Source organism: Podarcis muralis, chromosome 2 (genome assembly GCF_964188315.1).
Source record: "Podarcis muralis chromosome 2, rPodMur119.hap1.1, whole genome shotgun sequence".
Taxonomy (NCBI): Eukaryota; Metazoa; Chordata; class Lepidosauria; order Squamata; family Lacertidae; genus Podarcis; species Podarcis muralis.
Genome location: NC_135656.1, coordinates 122,630,654 through 122,653,538, shown reverse-complemented (window position 1 = coordinate 122,653,538; position 22,885 = coordinate 122,630,654). Strand labels below are relative to the sequence as shown.

The 22,885-nt window shown below is 44.9% G+C and overlaps 2 protein-coding genes across 4 annotated transcripts; both read left to right on the top strand.

The window, feature by feature from the left end:
• The first annotated feature begins 391 nt into the window (after positions 1 to 391).
• Positions 392 to 6,402, top strand: LOC114592560 (vomeronasal type-2 receptor 26-like). Its single transcript, XM_077923439.1, has 5 exons — positions 392 to 1,310; positions 1,566 to 2,372; positions 3,960 to 4,187; positions 4,621 to 4,747; positions 5,256 to 6,402. Exons 1-5 carry the CDS (start codon positions 996 to 998, stop codon positions 6,164 to 6,166), a joined length of 2,388 nt encoding a protein of 795 aa, XP_077779565.1. The 5' UTR covers positions 392 to 995; the 3' UTR covers positions 6,167 to 6,402.
• Positions 6,403 to 8,958: 2,556 nt separating this feature from the next.
• LOC144326644 (uncharacterized) lies at positions 8,959 to 20,013 on the top strand. 3 transcript variants are annotated; one of them, XM_077923271.1, is made up of 4 exons: positions 8,959 to 9,078; positions 10,846 to 11,057; positions 12,005 to 12,091; positions 18,372 to 20,013. In XM_077923271.1, exons 2-4 carry the CDS (start codon positions 10,925 to 10,927, stop codon positions 19,856 to 19,858), a joined length of 1,707 nt encoding a protein of 568 aa, XP_077779397.1. In that variant the 5' UTR covers positions 8,959 to 9,078; positions 10,846 to 10,924; the 3' UTR covers positions 19,859 to 20,013. The 3 variants fall into 3 exon arrangements, with proteins under 3 accessions (XP_077779397.1, XP_077779398.1, XP_077779399.1); XM_077923272.1 differs by lacking the exon at positions 8,959 to 9,078 and adding an exon at positions 9,756 to 9,804; XM_077923273.1 differs by lacking the exons at positions 8,959 to 9,078; positions 10,846 to 11,057 and having other exon boundaries at positions 12,010 to 12,203.
• Positions 20,014 to 22,885: the final 2,872 nt, after the last annotated feature.

Here is a 22,885-nt window from a genome sequence, read left to right as displayed (position 1 = left end):
GGAACTTGCACAGGTGGTACTACTTCTCCATATAATTATCAAAATGATAGTGTGTGTTGTTGTTTTTTTGCTTCCAAAGATCACATTTGAATCCACTAAATAGGATGTCATGGGTCTCAGGCAGAAAGGTCTGGCAGATATATGCCTCCTGAGCCACCCAAAACTTGGGTGGGCTGAGATTTAAGACAGATGATAACTGCACCAGAATGAGGTTGGCTTGACTTCTCTCCGCTTCAGATGTGACCCCTCTGCAGGGCTCCGTTAGTAAGAAGAAAGTTACTGCATCTTGCAAGGACCACAACAAAAGACTGCTAATTCTTTGAAAGGGAGCAGTCATAAAGGAGGTGCTCGTCCTGGGAGGAAAAAGATGGTCCTCGTTCTGCTGCTTCTACTGCCTTATGGGGACTGTGGGAAACTGAAGACAAAATGCCTCTTGTCTTTGGAAAGGGATAAGATAGATTCACCTAATTATTTCAGGCCAGGAGACCACCTCATCAGTGGGGTCCTCTCTGCCACAAACACTGTGTTTCATCCTCATAACTTTAGCCAATGTCCTTCCACCAGCTTTTATTGGTAAGACCTTTTGTGGGGATGGAGTTCCTGGTGTTCCACTTGCTACCATTTCCATGAGATCCAACTCATCTCCAGTTACTTTCTGGGGCTTTTCTCATTGTCTGGTACCTGCCTTTAAGAACATAAGAAGATCCCAATGGCAGATAAATTGGGGGATGATTAGGCTCTCAGCGGCTACCAGTCACAATGGCTATGTTCTCCATTCAATGTCACAGGCACTATGCCTCTGGGTACCAGTAACTGAGAATCTCAAGTAGGGGAAGAGTTCTTGTGCTTCTCAGTTTTCCATGTGCATCTGGTTGGCCGCCTTGAGAATGCTGGAACAGATGAGCCTTGGGGCGGATTCTGCAGGATTTTTTTTGAAACAGAGGTAGAGCTGGATATTAGAGGTAGAACAGAAATATTACTTGGTCAGTACTGGCATGTATATAATTTCTCCCCCCAGGAAAGGACCCACAAAGTACTGGCAGCTCCTCTCCTTCTTGTATGCCATTCAAGTGATCAACCAGAATCAAAAGCTGTTACCCAACATCACCCTGGGCTACAGCATCCATGAGAACTTTTTTGATGGAAGGGTGACCTATGATGCTTTGCTAGACATGTTGTCAATTGGGCAGCTGAACTTTCCAAACTACAGCTGTGGTAAACAGACTAACTTACTGGCTGTTCTCGAAGGGTCCGACTCTCAAAACTCCATCCAGATTTCAAACGTGTTGGGCATCTATAAAATCCCACAGGTAGGAATGGAGAGAGGTATAATAGCATTATGGTATTGGCAGTCTTATTTTCAACTACCCTCCTGTTTATCCCTAGCATCAAATTTGCCTTCTTTACAGCTGCCACAACCTTCAAGGAAATCACTGTTCCCACCAAAGGGTCCTTGCACTAGACCTTCCTCCTTCCTAAGACCTTCCCAATCTCACGTTGGGCTTAGAAATATTTAGGCTTTGATCTGAAATCAAACAAGATACAAATCTTCCTTCTCTTCCCAGGTCACTTATGCTTTTGTCTCTCATGTTCTGAATGATAAGAGGCATTTCCCTTTTTTCTACCGGATGGTCCCCAAAGAAGAAGCCCTGTACCCAGGGATTGTCAAGCTGCTCCAGCACTTCCGATGGACCTTGATTGGCCTCCTTGCACCAGACACCGACAATGGAGAGAGGTTCCTGAAGAGCTTGACACCCGTGCTCATCAAGAGCGGTGTCTGTGTTGTCATCTCACAAAGCATCCAAGGACTGAATACAAATGGAGTACACATGCCTCTTCTTCCATTCCGCAAGTGGAGGCAAGTGCATGTATTTGTTTACTATGGGGAAATGACTTTTTTCTTAGATGGACTACTCATTATACAATATATTTTTGACAAAGTGATGAAATCCATTGTTGGGAAAATCTTCATCACAACAGTTTTGTGGGATGTCGCCCTGGAGCTGATGTATAATGAGATATCTTTCCAACACATCCATGGTATATTTTCCTTCTTCACTGAGACAAGTAAAGGGGCAAAATACGGTGATTTTCCACCCTTTTTCTCTGGTATTAAGAAGTTTTGGGAGAGTGCTTTTAATTGTTTCTATTCAAAGCATGCATTCTCAGTGAAAGGCCGGACAAGATGCAGAGAGAGAGAGAAACTGGAGAGGCTTCCCCAAGATGATCTGGAAAGAATCCTCTCTCTAGACAGCTACAGGATCTACAACACTGTGCAAGCCATGGCTCATGCCTTAAATGCTGCATATTCATCTAGATCTAAGCAGAGGGGAACTGAGAGAATGGGACTTCAAAGGCTACAGCCATGGCAGGTATTTTCTTTCCCTTCATAGACATCTCAACTGAGCATGACAATCGATTGTAGTGTTGCAGATATTGAATATTGTGCAGTTTGAAATGATTGGAAGCATAAGAACTGGAAGCATTCGTTTCCTTTTGGAAATGAATTATCATCCAGGCCCATAGAAATATTATTCACTCTTTACTCACAGATCTCTCTCTCTCTCTCTCTCTCTCTCTCTCTCTCTCTCTCTCTCTCCCTCTCTCTCTCCTGCCTTTCTGCCTCCAGGCTGTTTGCTTTACCTTCAGGAGAGCTTCCTTTACATATTGTCTCTATTGAGTTTTGGAGCCAAAGACAAAAAGGCAACTCCCTTCAAAAAGGAGATATTGCAATCCAATACCTTCATCACATGATCTAAGGTTACAACACTCACATGTTAGCTAGCAGAGAACAGGAACCAGTTAGTTAATCTTAATCTCAGCAAGAGACCGGAGCCCTTTAGAAAAAAACTACTATGGAAAAAACACAAAGTTTGCAAAACACGTTAGCCATTTTCCATTTTAAGCCTTCCTTAATACATATACTTTTTTCAATTCTGTTTGCTATTCTTATTCTTGCCTCATTGCACAGCCCCCCGAGCAACTGCTCCCATCATGTGCCCAATTCTCCTTTCCCCGCAAGTTGGAATTATTTTTGGCAGGGGAGATGACATTGATCAGGCTGTCTCTAGTCTCTATTCCTTTCACACCCGCTTGACTCTGCTCTGGCTCTCTGCTCCCTCCACCAAGCTCCTGCCTTTCCCTGCAGAAGCCCATATTGGAGATTTCATTCAGTTTGCCATGAAAGGAAAAACGAACCTAATTCACTCTTTCTAAAAAGTGAATCCAAGGGGGGAGCATCCTTCAAAAAACATGCTTACTAGGAGAAAATGACACAGAAATGCTGAAGAATTCAGATGAGCTTTTTTATTATTATTATTTAAAAAATGCTTCAGAGATGTGGAGAACTGAATTTAAGATTGGGGTTTGTGTGAGAGAGAGAAAACAGTATGAACCAAAAGTGGCAAGATCCCTCCATTACTATTTGAGTTTGCAACCAGCCCTAAGCAAAGGGGAAGTGGATTGTCATTATGCTTCTATTATTATTATTATTATTATTATTATTATATAATTTTTATTAAATTTTAAATTAAACAATTCCAAATAAACATTTTACAAACTCTAAAATATCCGATGACTTCCCTTCTTCTCTTTCCTTAGTCCATTTTACATCTTATACATCCCTGTATATTTTACTATAACCATTGAAATCAGTTTTCTACTTTTACATCCATCAAACATTATTTACGTGGTTGAATTTATCTTAATGCTGCCACCATTTTCAGCTGTATACAGTTATTTTCCATATATTCAATAAATGCTTTCCACTCTTCTTTCAATGTATGTTCTTCTTGCTCTCTTATTCTGTATGTTAAATCTGGAAGTTCTGCATATTCTGTCCACTTAAGCTGCCAATCCTCTTTAGCTGGGACCTCGCTCACTTTCCATTTCTGGGCCAGCAAAACAGGGGCCTATGCTTCCCTTTATTCTAAATGCTCTCATCTTTGCTTCTCTTCCAGCTCCACCCTTTCCTAGGAAACACCCAGTTCTACAATTCTTCCATGGACAGAGTGTATTTGGATGAGAACGGGGAGCTGGCAGCCGACTTGGACATTGTGAACTGGGTGGTGTTCCCCAATAAATCCGTCCTCAGAGTGAAGTTTGGGAGTATCGACAGACAGGGATCCCCAGACCTGAAGTGCACCATCGACCAGGAGGCCATTGTGTGGCCCAAGTGGCTCAATCAGGTGACGGGGACTGGGAATCATGCCTGTCATTTTGCTGTCTTTTCTATGAGCTCTAATAAGTGCTCCCTGTTCTGTGGGCTGCTGCCCTCACTTGCCTGTCAACTCCAGCACTGGGCTGTTGTTCCAGATAGTTCCTACAGCTCCTCTGCTCAGCTGGGTGCCAAAGGAGGCTTCCTGCTAAACTGTGTGTATGGGGAAAGGGGGGTTCCTTGCTTTTTGGTTGTTACATGTATTTCTTTCAGTAGTGAATGGCCCATATACAGAACTTTATTTAATTGAGGTCCTTTGTTTTTTTCTGAATTAAATTATGAATAATTCATGTAATGGACAGTGATGGGAAATGCTGAGTTTCAAGCCTAGATGCTACAGCAGATGACAACATACTATGCCTCAAAGAACAATTCTCATTGACGCTCTTCGTCTTTGTGCCTAGACCCTTCCTACTTCCAGGTGTGTGGAAAGCTGTCGCCCTGGATCCGTCAAGGTGATTCAGGAAGGGAAGCCTCTTTGCTGTTATGAATGTCTTCCCTGTGCAGAAGGGACCATCTCCACTCAGGAAGGTGGGTGACTCCAAGGGAAAGGCTGGCCTTGGGGAAGAGAGAAGGGTTCCTTGGGAAAGAGAGAAAGGCTGGCCTTGGGGAAGAGAGTCAGGAATCTCTCAAAACCAATTTTCCCTTGGCCTGAAGCAAGATGAATGCTGCACCCCATAGTTGCCTTTGACTGGACTTAACTGTCCCGGGGTCCTTAAGGAGGGAGATTGTTATGGACCTAGGGTAGATATTAGACTTCTGCACAGACCCCTGGTCCTCCTTTTGGCCCTGGTATAGGAGGCTCCGAGCAGCCCAACCTGCCATAGGGCAAGCAGGGGATCTTCAGCCCTGGAATCTGTCCCACATTTCTTCGGGGTAGAGCTAATGTTTAGAAAAACCTAATTAAATACCTGTAGTGATCTGTGGCTGTCTAAGACTGACTTCTTCTACAACTGAATCTCTCCCAACAGGCTAGATACTGCTCAGGGCTTGGCCAAATCCAGAGTATTAGACATTACTTACTCTCTCTCTCTTGCAGATGCAGACCATTGCCAAAAATGCCCGGAAAACCAGCATTCAAACAAGGACCGAGATCAATGTGTGTTCAAGCATATCACCTTCCTAGCCTATGAAGAATCTCTGGGGGTTGTCCTACTTTCCCTTGCCCTACTGGGGTCCTTAGCCACAAGCTTTGATTTAGGAATCTTTATTAAATACAACGAAACTCCCATAGTCAAAGCCAATAACCGGGACCTCTCCTACATCCTCCTCGTCTCCCTCCTGCTTTCCTTTTTGTCCTCCTTCCTGTTCATTGGGAGGCCAAGGAAAGGGACCTGCCTTCTCCAACAAACAGCCTTCAGCATCATCTTCTCTGTTGCTGTTTCTTCTGTCTTGGCAAAAACCATCACTGTGGTTCTGGCCTTCCTGGCCACCAAGCCAGGGAACTCAGTGAGGAGATGGCTGGGGAAGAGTCTGGCCAACTCCATTGTCATTTCCTGTTCCTGTGTCCAAGTTGTCATCTGCATGATCTGGCTGGGGATCTCTCCACCATTCCCAGACTCTGACATGCACTCCCAGCCTGGGGAGATCATCCTGCGATGCAACGAAGGGTCTGTGACCATGTTTTATGTTGCCCTCGGCTACATGGGCTTCCTGGCTGCCATCTGCTTCACGGTGGCTTTCCTAGCCAGGAAGCTGCCTGGGGCCTTCAATGAAGCCAAGCTGATCACCTTCAGCATGCTGGTCTTCTGCAGTGTTTGGGTGTCCTTTGTGCCCACCTACCTGAGCACCAAGGGGAAATACATGGTAGCCGTTCAGGTTTTCTCCATCTTGGCCTCCAGTGCTGGGCTCCTGGGCTGCGTCTTCATGCCCAAATGCTACATTATTTTGCTGAGACCTGATCTGAACACGAAGGAGCACCTGACAGCAAAAACTAAAGATAGCATCTGATTCTTAAAATATTATTTTTCAAGAAGGTAGGGAAGTGATGTTCTTGAAAATTGATGTTTCAGTTTAAAAAACCGTTACCCTCATTTGATCATGTAGAACCAACCAACTTAATGGAAGTAGTTATGAAATTTGGATTTGGCTGAAAATTTGTTAATACTTTGGAAGATATAGATCACATAGATCACAGGGAATTCACACTACCAACATTTTGTAATTATTCTTGGAATGGAACAGGGATGTCCACTGTCACTCCTGTTATTTTTCTTAATTTTAGAGAAATGTCCCTCCAATCATACAATGCCCTTTGTGGCATAGGAGTGAGTATAAATGAAAATAACAAATGTAGGCCTCTATGCAGACTAAACATACCCAATGTTAGGGTGCTATCAACGGTTCCTGGCTGATTGCCCAGGAAATTCTAAAGACAAGGAAAAGTTTCTTACAGTCCTTTCCCCTCCCCTCCCCAAGCTTACAGAGTGAGGCCATAGAACCCAGCCTCCTGGATAATGGTGTTGTCCTGAGTGAATCTCCACCCCCAGTCTCTCCCACTTCCTTACTCGTCATCATCATCACCTCCTCTGCAGGTGCTGCTAAGTACCCTCTGTCTTTGAGCTCTTTGCTCTCCTACTTTCAAGGCTCGCTGGGTTCTGGGAGATGGTGGGTCTAGAATGCTTTCTAATGACATGTCAGCCAGGTGTTGCTCTGGCTCTCCCATGATTTCCCAACTTTCCCCCTCATCTGCCTCTGAGCTGTGACTTCCCTTAAACCCCTGTTGTAAATCTATACTGTCTTCTTCCTCTTCCTCCTCCCTGGGAGGGTCAGGATGGAGAGGTGGTCTCCCCCATTCCTGCCTGGCCCTTGGTCATCTTGGTCAGCCTCCACCCCATACCTGCAAACTCATCAATATCCTCCTTAATTTATGGTGCCCAGAACTGGACACAGTATTCCAGGTGTGGTCTGACCAAGGCAGAATAGACTGGGAATATTACTTCCCTTGATCCGGACACTATACTTCTGTTGAAGCAGACTAAGATTTCAACATTATTTTTATTAGAGTTAAAATTTGTTATCTTTCCCCCCTATTTGTATAATTAAAAAAAAAAACCTTTCAATGCTGTATTTTAAAATGTTGTGAGCCATGCAGGGACCTTACAGTGAGGGAGGGTCATCAATATTATTATTTAATATATAAAAAAGTTGCTGCATCACACTGTTGACTCATGTTAAGCTTCTGGTGTAATAAGCCAGTTGTCCTATATTTAGGCCTCTGCTTATTCTCTTCAGCCTCAGCAAAGGTGTTGCTAACATTGTGCGCCTTCAGACCATATACACAGGGACCTAGGTCCACATTTGGCCAGAATCTTACCTGCTCAACTGTCATCCCCCCCACCTCCCCCTGTTTCATTTGACTTCCTGAGAAGAATCCTCGAATGTTTCCACTGAATGCAGTAAGAAGGGAGCGTATTATGGAGGGCGGAGCTCCAGGCGAACATTTCCACCGTGGTGGGAATATTTTGGCGGTTTTTTTATTAAAAATTTGATGATTTACAAAAGTGTGCCTCTCTCGTATTTTTTTTCCCATGTAACATTTTTACAATTCAGTTTCATTTGTTGAGACATTATAAAGAAAAGGGGGAGAGGGGTGGAGGGGGGGGAGATGATTGGGGGTGTGGTTGGGTGGCAATGTTTCTATTTTACTTACTATATGTAGGGTTTGGTGTCAGCATTGCTTGTGCAGGTTCTTTGCTGTTCACTTGTGTTCCTTTGGTGGTGAGAGAGGTTGGGGTTGGCCTAGGGTGTGGTTGTTCATTTGTGGTTGGCTGTGGTGGTCTTTGTTTTCGTGTGTGAGTGGGGTGGGTGGGTGTTTTGGATCAGGTTAGCCATATGGATTTTTATGCTGTTGTTGGGTTTTTGTCGTTGTCTTGTTGGGTTGTGTGTGTGATAAAGGGGAGCCATACAGGGGTGGAGGTGTCTTCTTCTATTTGTCCCCATGTCAGTTTCAGTTTATTGGTTAATTTTTCTAGTAGGGCTGTTTCCCATGCTATTTGGTACCATTGGCCCATGCTTATTCCTGACAGGTCTCTCCAGCGGTGGGAATGTTGTGGGAAAGGGAATGACAATGAAACAGAGGAGGAGGAGGAGGAGGAGGAAGAGGAAAGGAAAGGAAAGGGTGAAGGCTTGTTGCTTGGGGAGGGGGGTAGACAAAACAGCGAAGGACAAGGCACTTCTGGGCAGCCTGGGCAACTGTTGCTTAGGTGGACCAGAAAGCAAAGAAAAAGGCCTTTGCTGCAGTCAGGCCAAAGGAGATCAAAATAGGGAAGGGAGGGCTAGCCAGGAAGAGGAGTGGGAGCTGCCCTTGTTGCTGCATATAAGAAAGAAAAATAGAATATGCACTAGAGTTATAACTTTTTGACCTCAAAAACAAACTAACAAACAAACAAACAAACAAACCCCACTCCCTGTATTATAATGGGGTGAACTTTTGCTTAGAAATACTGAAAAGGGGACTAATTCTTCTCAGTTGTGAAAAAAGGTCACCCATAGAGGACACGTGGCTCTCTACTGACAAAGGTGTATCCAAGAGTACCCCCAAACTATGCATTTGCTACATAGGCTTAGGATCCAAGGCCATTTCTGTTCTCATCTTGAAGCAAAGTTCTTAAAACGAGGTAATATTTCTGGGTTAGCGGCTCCTCCTGGGCGCCTGCCTTGGAGGAGGAGAGAGCGGGGCTCCGCTTGTGCTCGGCTTGCCAAGGGTTAAAAGGCACAGAGCTGGGTTTCTAGAGAGGACAGGAAGTGGAGGCGTGGGGGGGGCAAGGTCCTCCCGAGCAAAGCCCCTCCCTCGCCATTCCCGCCTGCAAGCGGAGGGGCTGCTTCCGTCTCCCTCTCTCTCTTGCAAGAGCTGCCTGGGGGTGAGTCTCGCCTCCCTCTCCCTCCGGGGGCAATGGGGAGAAGGGGCTGCGGGGGAGGATGCCTGGGGGGCTGGTCAGATCATGCATGGGGGGCGCCAAATGGGGGAGAGGGGGTCTTGGAGGGGGGAGCCTGCAGAGAGAGCCCTGGAGTCTCCAGAAAGAGCTGAGGAGGAGGGGGGGGGGGGTCTTCCTCTTGGCCAGCATCGCTACTGTGTCTTTTCTCCAAGTAGAAACTGCTACATTTTTAGCAGGGCAATTGGAGCGAGATCTCTTATGATTGGATCGCTTTTCTAACGTAGCTCAGCTTTTTTCTTTCTTTAATGAGTTTGGTCGTTTATACTGATGTCAGCCTCCAGGACGTACTTTGTATACCAAACTATATAGGAAACTATATCTGGTCTAGGGAATATGCCCCACAAATAACCCAGAGATGCATTCTCAACAAAAGCACACATTCTGCTCATGTAAAAACACCAGGCAGGTTTGGAGTACATTGTCAGGAGCAGGGCTAGGCAAACTGAGGCCCAGGGGCTGGATGCGGCCCAATCACCTTCTAAATCTGGCCCGCGAACGGTCCAGGAATCAGTCTGGTTTTTCCATGAGTAGAATACAGTGGTACCTTGGGTTAAGTACTATTATTAGTAAAGTACTAGGGCGATCCTGTTGGGATTACAAGATTTGCTCACAAGGGTCATAGGAACGTGCAAGCCCACTCACCACAACAAGGTGTTGATCCAGCGAGGGAGAAGTAAATTTTTGCTAATTAAACCAGGGTCAAATACCACCTATACATCATTTTTATGTAGTTCTTCTTCAGTAAAGTACATGCTGAAAATTTCAAATCTATAATAATAATAATAATTTATTAATATTAAAATACAATAATCTATTAAACATTAAAAGCTTCTGTAAACAGGGCTGCCTTCAGATGTCTTCTGAAAGTCTGGTAGTTGTTTTTCTCTTTGACATCTGGTGGGAGAGCATTCCACAGGGCAGGTGCCACTACCGAGAAGGCCCTCTGCCTGGTTCCCTGTAACTTGCCTTCTCACAGAGAGGGAACCGTCAGAAGGCCCTCGACACTGGACCTCAGTGTCTGGGCAGAACGATGGGGGTAGAGACGCTCCTTCAGGTATACTGGGCCGAGGTCACTTGGGGCTTTAAGGTTAGCACCAACACTTTGAATTGTGCTCTTATTATGACTATGAAAACTTTTATAAACTTTTGCCTTATGATACCATAGATAAGCATGCCTGGCGTTGCAGTCTTCAGGCTTGGGGACAAGATGGTGCCTGGTTTTTGCACCAAGTTCTATCCATAAGTCCCACTGAGTTCAATGGGATCTATTCTCAGGTCTCTACTGTGCAGACCATGCCGGCCTTACGAAGAGGGGAGAGGAGTAAACAGAGGAAATTGGAACCACTGGAAAGGTTTATAAATGGGGTTTCTGTTGGGAAGGGGCTGCCCCATTTGTGCTTTTCCAGGGGCAGGAGAATCCAGTGAGAGCCAGTTTGGTGTAGTGGTTAAGAGCGGTAGACTCGTAATCTGGTGAACCGGGTTCTCATCTCCGCTCCTCCACATGCAGCTGCTGGGTGACCATGGGCTAGTCACACTTCTCCGAAGTCTCTCAGCCCCACTCACCCCACAGAGTGTTTGTTGTGGGGGAGGAAGGCAAGGAGAATGTTAGCCGCTTTGAGACTCCTTCGGGTAGTGATAAAGTGGGATATCAAATCCAAACTCTTCTTTTTCTCTCCTTCTTCTTCCCTGCAGGGCCTTTGAGGCTCCCTTTGCTTCTTCCTGTCTCCCAGGACCCTGCAGCTTGTTTTGGCTCCTTGACTCTTCAGGAAGGATGAAAGGGATGGATCCTGCAAAGCTAGCGAGGATGGAAGGGGGAAGATGGACGGTTGACCTGGTCAGGTTGTCTCCTGCATCCCTCCTCACAACCTCTGAGCGTTCCTCTCTAGGGCTCTCAGAGAGATCTGGTGAGTTCCAGGGGAGGGGAGATGGGGACATGGAGGGATGGAGCCAGAGAGGCATTGGGGCTTGCTCAGCCTGGGGGTGGGGGGAGGCAGGCAGGCGGGTGGAGATTGAGAAGGTGGGCACCTTTCTGGGCTCCACCACCTGCCTGCCTGCGCCTTTGCCATCTGCAGGCAATTTGAGCTAGGAATACATCACAGCTCCCCGGCCACCACGATGTATTGGCAGCTCAAAAGGTCTAATACCAGTGCCGTGACCTGAATGCCCTGCCTATGTCAAAAAACCTACAGCTCCGTCACACAGCAGTAGAAGCAACAACTCTTTAAAGTAACGTGATGCTGCTTTGCAGTTTTAATGCAGATGGGGCCTATGCTGTGTGTCGCCCTTTTCTTTTCTTTTTGGAATAACTTTTTATTTGTTTTTAAAAACAAGGAACATGTGAATAATAAATGATACAAACATGTAGACCAGGTCGTCTCATGTCATTTGTATATCTCAAAACTAGCAGAATAAATTTGCAGGAATGTCTATAACATATGGTTCATCATTAATGGTCAGTGTATGAGTTCTGGGTTCATGAATTGGTTTAAACTGGAACACAAAAACGGGAAACAGGAGAGAACAGAGAGCATTCAACACCACATAGCTGGTTGTCTATTCAGGAGCTCTTCGTGGTTGTTGTACTTAGATTAAGATTAAGGAGAGCCAGTGTGGCGCAGTGGTGAAGAGCGGTAGACTCGTAATCTGGTGAACCGGGTTCGCATCTCCGCTCCTCCACACACAGCTGCTGGGCGACCTTGGGCTAGTCACACTTCTTTGAAGTCTCACAGCCCCACTCACCTCACAGAGTGTTTGTTGGGGGGGAGGAAGGGAATGGAGACTGTTAGCTGCTTTGAGACTCCTGAAGGGGAGTGAAAGGGTTAGGGTGAAGATGTTGCTGCTTGTTTCACAGACGAGACGTGGACGTTGCTGGATCCTGACCAGAGAACTCTGCATAAGGAAGTCACGGAGGAGAATCGTGGGATCATGGACCCCCTCGGTAAAGCTCCCCGTTGGATCATAAGATGAGTTTTGAAATTCCATACATACCTCTATGTGCTGAACCTCCACTATTTTGATGGATACCAACAGCACCTGGGACTCGTAATCAGGTGAACCGGGTTCGCGTCTCCGCTTCTCCACATGCAGCTGCTGGGCGACCTTGGGCTAGTCACACTTTTCTGAAGTATCTCAGCCTCACTCACTTCTCATTCTCCTATTCCACTGTGTAAAATTTCCTCTATGCATCCTAAAAAATCTTTCTACTTTTCAATCTGCCTTTAAAAATTGTTACTGAGAGAATAATTAAGAGTACACTGGCAAAGTGGTCAAAATGTTAATGTCAGTTTCTGAGGTAAAACGTGTCACTTTACAACTCTGCACCTGTCTTTCTGGGTTATTCGTGGTTTTCTGGATTTTGTGGGACCCAAACCCATTTTCTGTGGTGTTTATATGTGTGGAGGTTGCCCTGGGTTGTTTGACCCTTGAAAAACATAGCTTTTTTTTCTTCTAGAAAAGACTCCACAAGATTCTCTGTTTAGAGATTAAACAGAATACATTATATTACTTGATATACTAAAACACGTTTACATGTGCTTATATCTAATATATCTATATCTATTCTTTATTGATTTAGATTATTTCTACATTTATCCCATTCGTTATTCAAGACAATAAGCTACACTCAAAAAACCAAAATAATTCAACATCAAATAATACTGCTACATTAAGCATTAAGAGAGAATTACAAGTGCTTCTATCTATATGAGAATTTGCAGACTTTTTCTGAGGCACATAGCAGCATAAAACAGCAGGTGCTCTCACAGAAAACCTCTCTCTCACTCGACAGTTGAGAACAGACCTAACTGAAAAAACGGCCTTCTGGAGTGACAGTCACCCTTTCCATAGCAACCTGGAGGCAACATTTACATACAAGAGTTGTTAGGGAAGTTGAGGTAATTTCTGTCAGGTTTGGGTTTCTGTTTTAGCCTCTGCCCAATTTTTAAAGAGAAGACCACTGTTAAGTTGTAGTGGATTTCATGACTGTGGCGACAAAAATCCGTCCTAGAAAAGAGCCAGACTTTCTGAACCTCTGGTTCTCAAAAATATGTCTGTGAATGCTGGTCGACAAAGGCCATGACCTCTGTAGAAAGTGTTGTTTTCTGCTTTCCTTCACTGTGCAGCGAAAGGGCTTGTCACGAGACAGGTGTTTACATTCCACAGTCTGTACTGTTGGAGTTTCTCACGGGAAAGGGAGACTGGATGTGACGTACACTGGTTTCCTGTTTTTCACTGTGTGATTCTCTCCAAGCTGTCGAGGAGAGAGGATGCCTTATCTGCTCCTGCAGAGGCAAGATGTCTTTCTGTAATATATCTGCTTTGAACTGTAAATAAAGCAATATAGAGTATGTAGTACGTACTCCTCATCCTTCCGCTGGGCACGGAACTCTGCTTTAAATCAACACGTGGTTATGGGCTCCAGAAGTCGAATCGGAGTGCCGGCAAAGGATCGGAATGCAGAGGGACAGATCGGATCGGAATCTGCTCTGCGAGTAAACATGATTGATGAGGTATGTACTACTGCTCCGGGCAGCCTGCCAGCTTCTAGTTAATGGCTTTATGGCTGGACTTTGAACTTTTAAAGCCGTTTTGCCGGGAATACGCAAAAGGCTCCCAGGCTCAAGTTACTATGCTGGGGAAATCGAAAGTAACTTTTAAAAGCGCCTTTGGAATGAAAGCAGCTGCAGCAGTGACGCAGCAAGATTTAAAGCAGCATATATAACGCTGAAGGCTAATGCCAGAGTCATGATGGCCCTTCAGGATGCTTGTAGGATTCCTAAGCTCAACAAGAAAAATTATGCGGACTGGGTTCAGTATGCAGAGGCAATTCTGCGGAAAGAGGGTTTGTTTGAGGTGATTACAGAAACCCCCCCAGCTCCAGTTACAGATGCATGGAAAGCTAAGGATTCCAAAGCACGGGGAACACTTACATTGATAGTATCCCCAGAAGAGCTCTGTCTATTGCGTGATAAGACCTCAGCCAGAGAAATTTGGGATTCTTTGAGAGAGGCTCACTTAAGGACAGAAGCTGGATCTACTATGTTTTACTTTAACAAGCTGCATAATATGGCTCTTGCTGAAGGTGGAGATGTGCGTTTACATCTGATGGAGATGCAAAATCTGAGACATGAGCTGCAACAGAGAAGACTCAACTTTCCAGAGGCTGTGTATTCTTTCATGATACTACAATCTTTGGGTTCAGGTTGGGAGTCTGTTGCAACCCAGATTGCTGTGCAGCCAACAGCTCAGCTGACAGTGGACTTTGTTACTGCCATGGTGTTAAATGAAGCAGATCGCCGGGGTGCTAGCTGCATGGGCAAGGGGGAGTCTTCACAGACGTCATCCCATAGTGCAGTGGAACCACCAGATGGCGCCAAAGCTTTGAAGGCAGTGAAATGCTACTCTTGTGGACGTCTAGGCCATATGAAGAGGGAATGCAGATATCCCAGGGCCAAGACAGAGCAGCGCAGCGAAAGCTCATCGCGTGGAAAAGGCCGAGGCAAAGGCAAAGGTCCAGTGTCTAGGACAACGCAGCACAAGGCTATGGTTTCACGCTTCACTCCAAAGGTTGCAGAGGTCCAGAAGACGTCTAGATCTTTCTTCGTTGTTGATTCGGCGGCGACCCACCACATGTGCAATGATAAAAGACTGTTTGTGTCTTTTACACCGCAGGAAGGTGCGATTCACCAGGCGGATGACCACACTATTCCCAGTAAAGGCTACGGAACTGTTGTTCTTCACAGTTTGGACTTATCGATACAGAATGTCCTTTACGTGCCAGATTCCAAACATAATCTTCTCAGCGTTGGACAGCTAAATGAGCGGAACATTGACGTGTCCTTCAAGAACAAGAAGTGCATCATCACAAAGAAAAATGATTATGAATTGCATGCTGAATATGTTGATCGTTTGTTTGTTTTGTTTTATGATGATGTTGTGCAGGATGACACTTGTTGCATTGCAGGTTCTAACAAAAGTTTGCATGCAGGATGTATTCATGATTTTCATCGAAAATTTGGACATTTGCATTTTGAGGCAGTATCTAAAATGCCTGCCTTGGTTGAAGGTATGACTATTAAACCCTGCAAGTACCACATGAAGTGCAAAGCATGCGCAGCAAACAAGGTGAAAATGGCTGCGAAAGGTAAGGTGTCTAGTAGGCAAGCTACGGAACCATACCAGATTGTTCATGCTGATTTGGTTGGACCACTAGCGCCCTCTTTGGGTGGCAATAGGTACTTCATGGTTCTCATTGATGCCTTTTCGAGGTATATTTTTGTGTACAATCTCAAGCAGAAATCAGAGGCTTTTCCTAGGTTCAAGGAATTCTGTGCTTGGTTGGAAAATGTGCATGGTAAGAAGATAAAGACTCTTTTCAGTGATCGCGGGGGAGAATTCACTTCTCAGCAGTTTGAAGCTTTTCTGACTGAGAAAGGAATTCAACACGATTTGTCTAGTCCTCGCTCGCCATGGCAGAATGGACTTGCGGAACGGGCAAATCAGACATTGCTTCAAGGGTTAAAAACCTTGCTGCATGATGCCAATCTTCCAGAGAGTTATTGGGCCGAATCTCTCTCGTGTTTTGTTTACAGTTACAATCGCAGGTTATCTTCAGCGATTGGTTGTACCCCCTATGAGAAGATGTTTGGCAAGAAGCCATACATCAAACACATGAAAATTTTTGGTTCTGACATGTGGGTTCACTCACCACAAAACTCCAAGTTAGACAAGCGTGGATTGCATGGTATCTTTCTAGGTTATCAGAAAGGGTCTTACAGAATAATGATGACTGACTCTAAGACAATTAAGCTCACGAGAAGTGTTGAGTACAATGCAAAGTGGGGGGAGAATGTGGGAATTTTCCAATGTTATCCTGATGACGGTGATGAGACTGCAGATAGTCAAAAGCAACCACAACAACCCACACCCACTGATGAAGGTTCTGAGTCTGAATCTGAAACTGAATCGGGTGATTCAGAGGATTTCAAGAGTGCGAAAGCCTCTATGCGACCCTCTGAAAGCTCTGATCAAGAATTGGAGGAACCATTGTTCACAATAGGTCGTTTTTCTCCTAAGAAGGAAGAGGAGAGTGTTGAGGACTTAAGGCTCATTCGTAGGTCACAGAGAGCCACAAAAGGCAGACCTCCAAAGAGATTTGCTGATGAGTTTGCTACGATAGCAGTAACAGCTGTTAAAAGCTCCAAGAAGGTATTTGAACCTTCAAGTTTCCAAGAAATCCAGGGTTTGGATTCAAAGGAAGCTGAGCCATGGTTAAATGCCATGAAGGCTGAGCTTGATTCCTTGGAAAGGAACAAAACATGGGAACTAGTTCCAGTAGTTCCAGGAATGAAACTGCTTGGAAGCAAATGGGTCTTCAAAGCGAAGACAGATCAAAATGGCAAGATAGTCAGACACAAAGCCAGATTGGTAGCCAGAGGTTTTGCACAGGTACCAGGTGAAGACTATCACGAGACCTACTCACCCACGGTGAGATATGAAAGCATTAGGCTTATGCTCAAGCTAGCTGCAGAGCAAAATCTACACATTAGTCACCATGATATTAATACAGCTTTTCTGTACGGATCTCTAGATGAATCACTTTATATGCTTCCACCTGATGGCGTACAGGTAAAACAGGGATTTGTTTGTGCTCTGAAGAAATCCCTTTATGGTCTCAAACAAAGTGCACGGTGTTGGCACACAAAACTCACTGAAGTATTGTTTTCTCTAGGTTTTAAGCAAGGGAAAGCTGATCCATGTGTATTTGTCAAAGAGGAGGGGCAAAAGAAACTGTACTGTTTGTTTTATGTTGATGATTTATTATTCTTTTGGAAAGATGTCGCAATGTACAATAACGCCCTAGCTCAACTGAAAGAGCACTTTGACATGAAAGATCTCGGTGAGGTAAACAACTACCTATCTCTAGAAATAGAAAGAGATCAAGATGGTAACATTCTAGTACACCAGTCACGGAAAATTGCTGATGTGTTAAACAAACTAAACCTGATGGATGCTAACCCTGTAGACACACCGATGACAACAGGTTATCAGGTAGATGACACTGAAGAAGCATTTTCTGACACTACACTGTACAGAAGTGTGCTAGGCAAGCTAAACTTCATTGCCAGATGTTCAAGACCAGACATTGCTGTTAGCTGTAATTTGCTAAGCAGACAAGTCAACAATCCTAGTGTCAAGGATTGGAAAGCTCTAAAACGCATAGCGCGGTATTTGAAAGGCACTATGCATTACAGACTGAGACTTAACAATCAGAAGTCTGGTGGTCTTGAGATATTTGCAGATGCAAGTTTTGGAAGTGACACTGCAGACAGGAAAAGTACGTCTGGAGTTTGCTACATGTACAATCAGGGTCTGTTTGATTGGTCATGCAAGAAGCAAACAACAGTTAGCTTAAGTACTTGTGAAGCTGAACTGAATGCACTGTCTTATTCACTTAAGGATTGTGAATGGTTGATACAATTGTGCAAAGATATGAAAATTCCTGTCAAATGTCCAATCCAGGTTTACCAGGACAACAAAGCATGTTTGGCTTTGCTGAAGTCTGAAGGTTGTAAGCAAAGCACGAAGCACTTGCAATTAAAGTTGCAGCATGCTAGGGAATGTATTCAGAAGGGACTTGTAACGGTGTCCTATATGCCAGGTGATGAAATTCCTGCTGATGTATTGTCCAAGATTGTATCAAGGGATCAACACTGTACCTATGTGCAGAAGTTGGGTTTGTACTGATGTTGTACGAACACGCTGCCCAGTGATGTTCACAGAAAGGGGGAGGATGTTGGTTTCTGCTTTCCTTCACTGTGCAGCGAAAGGGCTTGTCACGAGACAGGTGTTTACATTCCACAGTCTGTACTGTTGGAGTTTCTCACGGGAAAGGGAGACTGGATGTGACGTACACTGGTTTCCTGTTTTTCACTGTGTGATTCTCTCCAAGCTGTCGAGGAGAGAGGATGCATTATCTGCTCCGGCAGAGGCAAGATGTCTTTCTGTAATATACCAGCTTTGAACTGTAAATAAAGCAATATAGAGTATGTAGTACGTACTCCTCATCCTTCCGCTGGGCACGGAACTCTGCTTTAAATCAACAGAAAGACCTCACACCTTCTGTTCTTCCTCTTTCACAAATGTTCATTAGCATTGTTCAGTAATTGGGGGGGTCCATTTCTTCCTGAGGATCTAATTAGTTTCTGTCTTTGTTCTAGGTGGTTATGAAATGGAAATGAAGAATGGGGGAGACCATGACAAAATCCACACAGTGCAGAAGCCATATCAAAATTGGGAGTATGGAGAGAGCTCCAGTCAGAGTTCCCGTTCCCATCAAAGAACTCACAGTGGGAAGAAAGGCTATCAGTGCTCAGAATGTGGGAAGAGCTTCAGTCGGAAGGACAATTTCACTTTGCATCAAAGAATTCATACTGGAGAGAAACCCTATCAGTGCTCAGAATGTGGGAAGAGCTTCAGTCGGAAGGACAACCTCAATTTGCATCAAAGAATTCATACTGGAGAGAAACCCTATCAGTGCTTGGAATGTGGAAAGAGCTTCAGTCACAGCACCAATCTCACTTCCCACCAAAGAATTCATACAGGGGAGAAACCCTATCAGTGCTTGGAATGTGGAAAGAGCTTCAGTCAGAGCACCCATCTCACTTCCCACCAAAGAATTCATACAGGGGAGAAACCCTATCAGTGCTTTGAATGTGGGAAGAGCTTCAGTCACAGCACCCATCTCATGTCCCATCAAATAATTCATACAGGGGAGAAACCCTATCAGTGCTTGGAATGTGGAAAGAGCTTTTGTCAGAGTGGGCTTCTCACTTCCCACAAAAGAATTCATACTGGAGAGAAACCCTATCAGTGCGTGGAATGTGGGAAGAGCTTCAGTCGGAAGGACAGTCTCGCTTCCCATCAAAGAATTCATATAGGGGAGAAAGCCTACCAGTGCTTGGAATGTGGGAAGAGCTTCAGTCAGAGGAGCAGTCTCGCTTCCCATCAAAGAATTCATACAGGGGTGAAACCCTACCAGTGCTTGGAATGTGGAAATAGCTTCAGTCACAGGCAGAGTCTCACTTACCATAAAAGAATTCATACAGGAGAGAAACCCTATCAGTGCTTGGATTGTGGAAGGAGCTTCAGTCACAGGCAGAGTCTCGCTTCCCATCAAAGAAATCATACAGGGGTGAAATCCTATCAGTGCTTGGAATGTGGAAGGAGCTTCAGTCACAGGCAGAGTCTCACTTACCATCAAATAATTCATACAGGGGTGAAACCCCATCAGTGCTTGGAATGTGGAAAGCACTTCAGTCAGAGGAGCAATCTCGCTTCCCATCAAAGAATTCATACAGGGGAGAAACCCTATCAGTGCTTGGAATGTGGAAAGAGCTTCCGTCACAGCACCCATCTCACTTCCCATCAAAGAATTCATACAGGGGAGAAACCCTATCAGTGCTTGGAATGTGGGAAGAGCTTCAGTTGGAAGGACAGTCTCGCTTCCCATCAAAGAATTCATACAGGGGAGAAACCCTACCAGTGCTTGGAATGTGGAAAGAGCTTCAGTCACAGATCGCATCTCGCTTCCCATCAAAGAATTCATACAGGGGTGAAACCCTACCAGTGCTTGGAATGTGGGAAGAGCTTCAGAAACAGGGGAGGTCTCACCCGCCATCAAAGAACTCATACAGTGGTACCTTAGGTTAAGAACTTAATTAGTTCTAGTTACAGATAGGTAGCCGTGTTGGTCTGCCATAGTCAAAACAAAAAAAATTCCTTCCAGTAGCACCTTAAAGACCAACTAAGTTAGTTCTTGGTATGAGCTTTCGTGTGCATGCACACTTCTTCAGATACACTGTGTATCTGAAGAAGTGTGCATGCACACGAAAGCTCATACCAAGAACTAACTTAGTTGGTCTTTAAGGTGCTACTGGAAGGAATTTTTTTTTTTGTTTTAATTAGTTCTGTAGGTCGATTCTTAACCTGAAACTTTTTTTGTCTTTCAAAAATTTTATTAGTTTTTACAATATCAACGACAAGCAAAAACATAAAACAAACAAAGCATAACAAAAATCATAACCTTATTGAAAATAAGTTATTTACTTTGGAAAACGACTTCCTCGTTTCCCCTTAGTTGAATTTCATTGCATATCTCTATAACGGTTTTCCAAATCCCAATTTTAATACCCTTTAAATTAAACATTAACATCTTTAAATCTTCTCCTTCTTGTATTAAACATATTATTTTATCAGTTAACATAAATACAATCCTAAGCCCATTAATCCTAAGCTTTTTCCAGTTATTTTAGCTTAACAAATTTAGCTAAATAAATCTTTCTTGGTCAATTCCAACCTGAAACTCTTCTTAACCTGAAGCACCACTTTAGCTAATGGTGCCTACCACTGCTGCCACGCTGCTCCCTCGCAATTTCTGTTCTCACCCTGAAGCAAAGTTCTTAACCCGAGGTACTATTTCTGGGTTAGCGTAGTCTGTAACCTGAAGTGTCTGTAACCTGAGGTACCACTGTACAGGGCATGAAGAGTATTAGAAATGTGGAAACAGCTTCTCTTCCAAGATGCTTCTAGCTTCCCATGAAGAATTTCATGTGATTGAGCAAGTGGTTGCTGAAGAACTCCAGGGATGCCTGGAGGATGGGGACATTTGGATCCCTTCCAATCGGGAATCAGGCCTCATATTGGGACTGAAACTGCCTTGGTTTGTGCTGGTCGATGATCTCTGGCATGCTAGGGACAAAGGTGAAAGCTGTTTCCTGGTTCTGCTGGAGCTCTCAGTGGCCTTTGACACCATTGACCACGACATCCTTTTGGACCGTCAAGAGGAGCTGGGAGCTGAGGGTTATACAGTGTTTCCACTCCTTCCTCCTGGGCCGTGTTCAGAAAGTGGGGGGGGGGATGAGTGTTCAGACCCCTGGGCTCTCACTTGTGGGGTGCCTCAGGGATCCATCCTCTCCCCCATGCTTTTTAATATCTACATGAAGCTGCTGGGAGAGATCATCAGGGGGTTTGGGCTGGGTGTTCATCAGTATGCGGATGATACCCTGCTCTAACTCTCTTTTAAATCGGAACCAGTGAAAGCAGTGAAGGTCATGTGTGAGTGTCTGGAGGCGGTTGGAGGATAGATGGCAGGTAATTGATTGTGGTTGAATCCTGACAAGACAGAAGTGCTTTTCTTGGGTGACAGGGGGCGGGCTGGTGTTGAGGACTCGCTTGGGCTACTGCAACACATTCTATGTGGGGCTACATTTGAAGGTGACCTTGAAACTAATCCAGAATGCGGCAGCTAGACTGGTGACTGGGAGTAGCTGCCGAGACCACATAACACCGGTCCTGAAAGACCTACATTGGCTCCCAGTACGTTTCTGGACACAATTCAAAGTGTTGGTGCTCATCTTTAAAGCCCTTAACCGCCTTGGCCCAGTATACCTGAAGGAGTGTCTCCACCCCCATCCCTATGTCTGTACACTGAGGTCCAACTCCCAGGGTCTTCTGCTGGCTCCCTCATTGCGAAAAGTGAAGTTACAGGGCCTTCTCGGTAGTGGCACCCGCCCTGTGGAATGCCCTCCTACCAGATATCAAAGAAATAAAGAACTGTCTGACTTTGAGAAGACATCTCAAGGGAGCCCTGTTTAGGGAAGCTTTTAATATGTGATGAATTATTGTATTTTAAAAATTTGCTGGAAGCCACCAAGAGTGGTTGGAGAAACCCAGCCAGATGGATGGGGTATAAATAAACTATTGCTATTGTTATTGTTTTAAGGACTTTCCCATGCAATATGGGAATCCACATCCATCTGAAATTCAGGAGCAGTTGGACAATCCCCAGATTCTGGGGATCTACTTTTGTGGCCATCTGATAGAAAAAGGGGAACTGGGTTTTATCATGAATAGTAGGAACAGTGTATCCATAACTTGCCCAGGACGCAAAGGGAGAGGTGAGTGCTTTGCTGTGGTTCCAGGACAAATCTCAGACAGTTGGCCAACTACAGTCCCGCACACACGCACACAAAGAACAATACAAAATGCTGACCGTGTAGAACGGGAGGAGGTCTTCCAGGAATTCCTCCAGTCTCTCAATATTTTGTGGGACTGAATCACATCCCAGAATATTAGACTAGGGACTCAGCTACGTTACTCAAAAAACTCTGTTTTGAATGCATTATAAACACGCAACATGGTTTTAAAAAGCCGTGGTGGGGTGGCAAAGGGTAAAAAGCAGCAAGCATCTGACACCAGTGTTGAGTGCTCCTGCTTCCAGGTTCCATCCCACCCTCACCTTTGGGAGAGTCCAAAAAGGAAAGAATGAGAAGCCCATGGCAGAGGCACAATTCCGTCTTAACACCAAACCAGCCATACCTGTGGGATTTTGTAGATGCTTGACACAGGTGACATATGTCTAGAAATATCAGCTTCTGCATCTTCAAGAACAGCCAACAGGTTATCCCTCTTCCCACAGTCATAGTTTGGAATGTCTGCGTGCCCAGTAGAGAGCCGGTCTAGCAGGGCATCAGAAGTCCTCCTTGCATTAGAATAATGGTCATAGATGACATAGCCGAGGGTGAGGTTGGGTAAGAGCCTGGGGTCCTGATTGATTTCACAAATGGCAGCCAGGAAGGACAGGACATTCCAATATTTCCCACGATAGCCACTGGGATGAAAAAGTACCCTACACTGAATGAAAACAACGTTTCTAATTCTTGCTGTATCTAAA

Bases quoted from the DNA above. Each gene is read 5' to 3' on its own strand.
- LOC144326644 (XM_077923271.1), top strand. From the start codon at position 10,925: ATGAAAGGGATGGATCCTGCAAAGCTAGCGAGGATGGAAGGGGGAAGA. The intron at 11,058-12,004 runs GTGAGTTCCAGG...CTTGTTTCACAG, and splicing joins AGGGCTCTCAGAGAGATCTG to ACGAGACGTGGACGTTGCTG. The intron at 12,092-18,371 runs GTAAAGCTCCCC...TCTTTGTTCTAG, and splicing joins TGGGATCATGGACCCCCTCG to GTGGTTATGAAATGGAAATG.
- LOC114592560 (XM_077923439.1), top strand. From the start codon at position 996: ATGTATATAATTTCTCCCCCCAGGAAAGGACCCACAAAGTACTGGCAG. The intron at 1,311-1,565 runs GTAGGAATGGAG...TTCTCTTCCCAG, and splicing joins GCATCTATAAAATCCCACAG to GTCACTTATGCTTTTGTCTC. The intron at 4,188-4,620 runs GTGACGGGGACT...CTTTGTGCCTAG, and splicing joins GGCCCAAGTGGCTCAATCAG to ACCCTTCCTACTTCCAGGTG.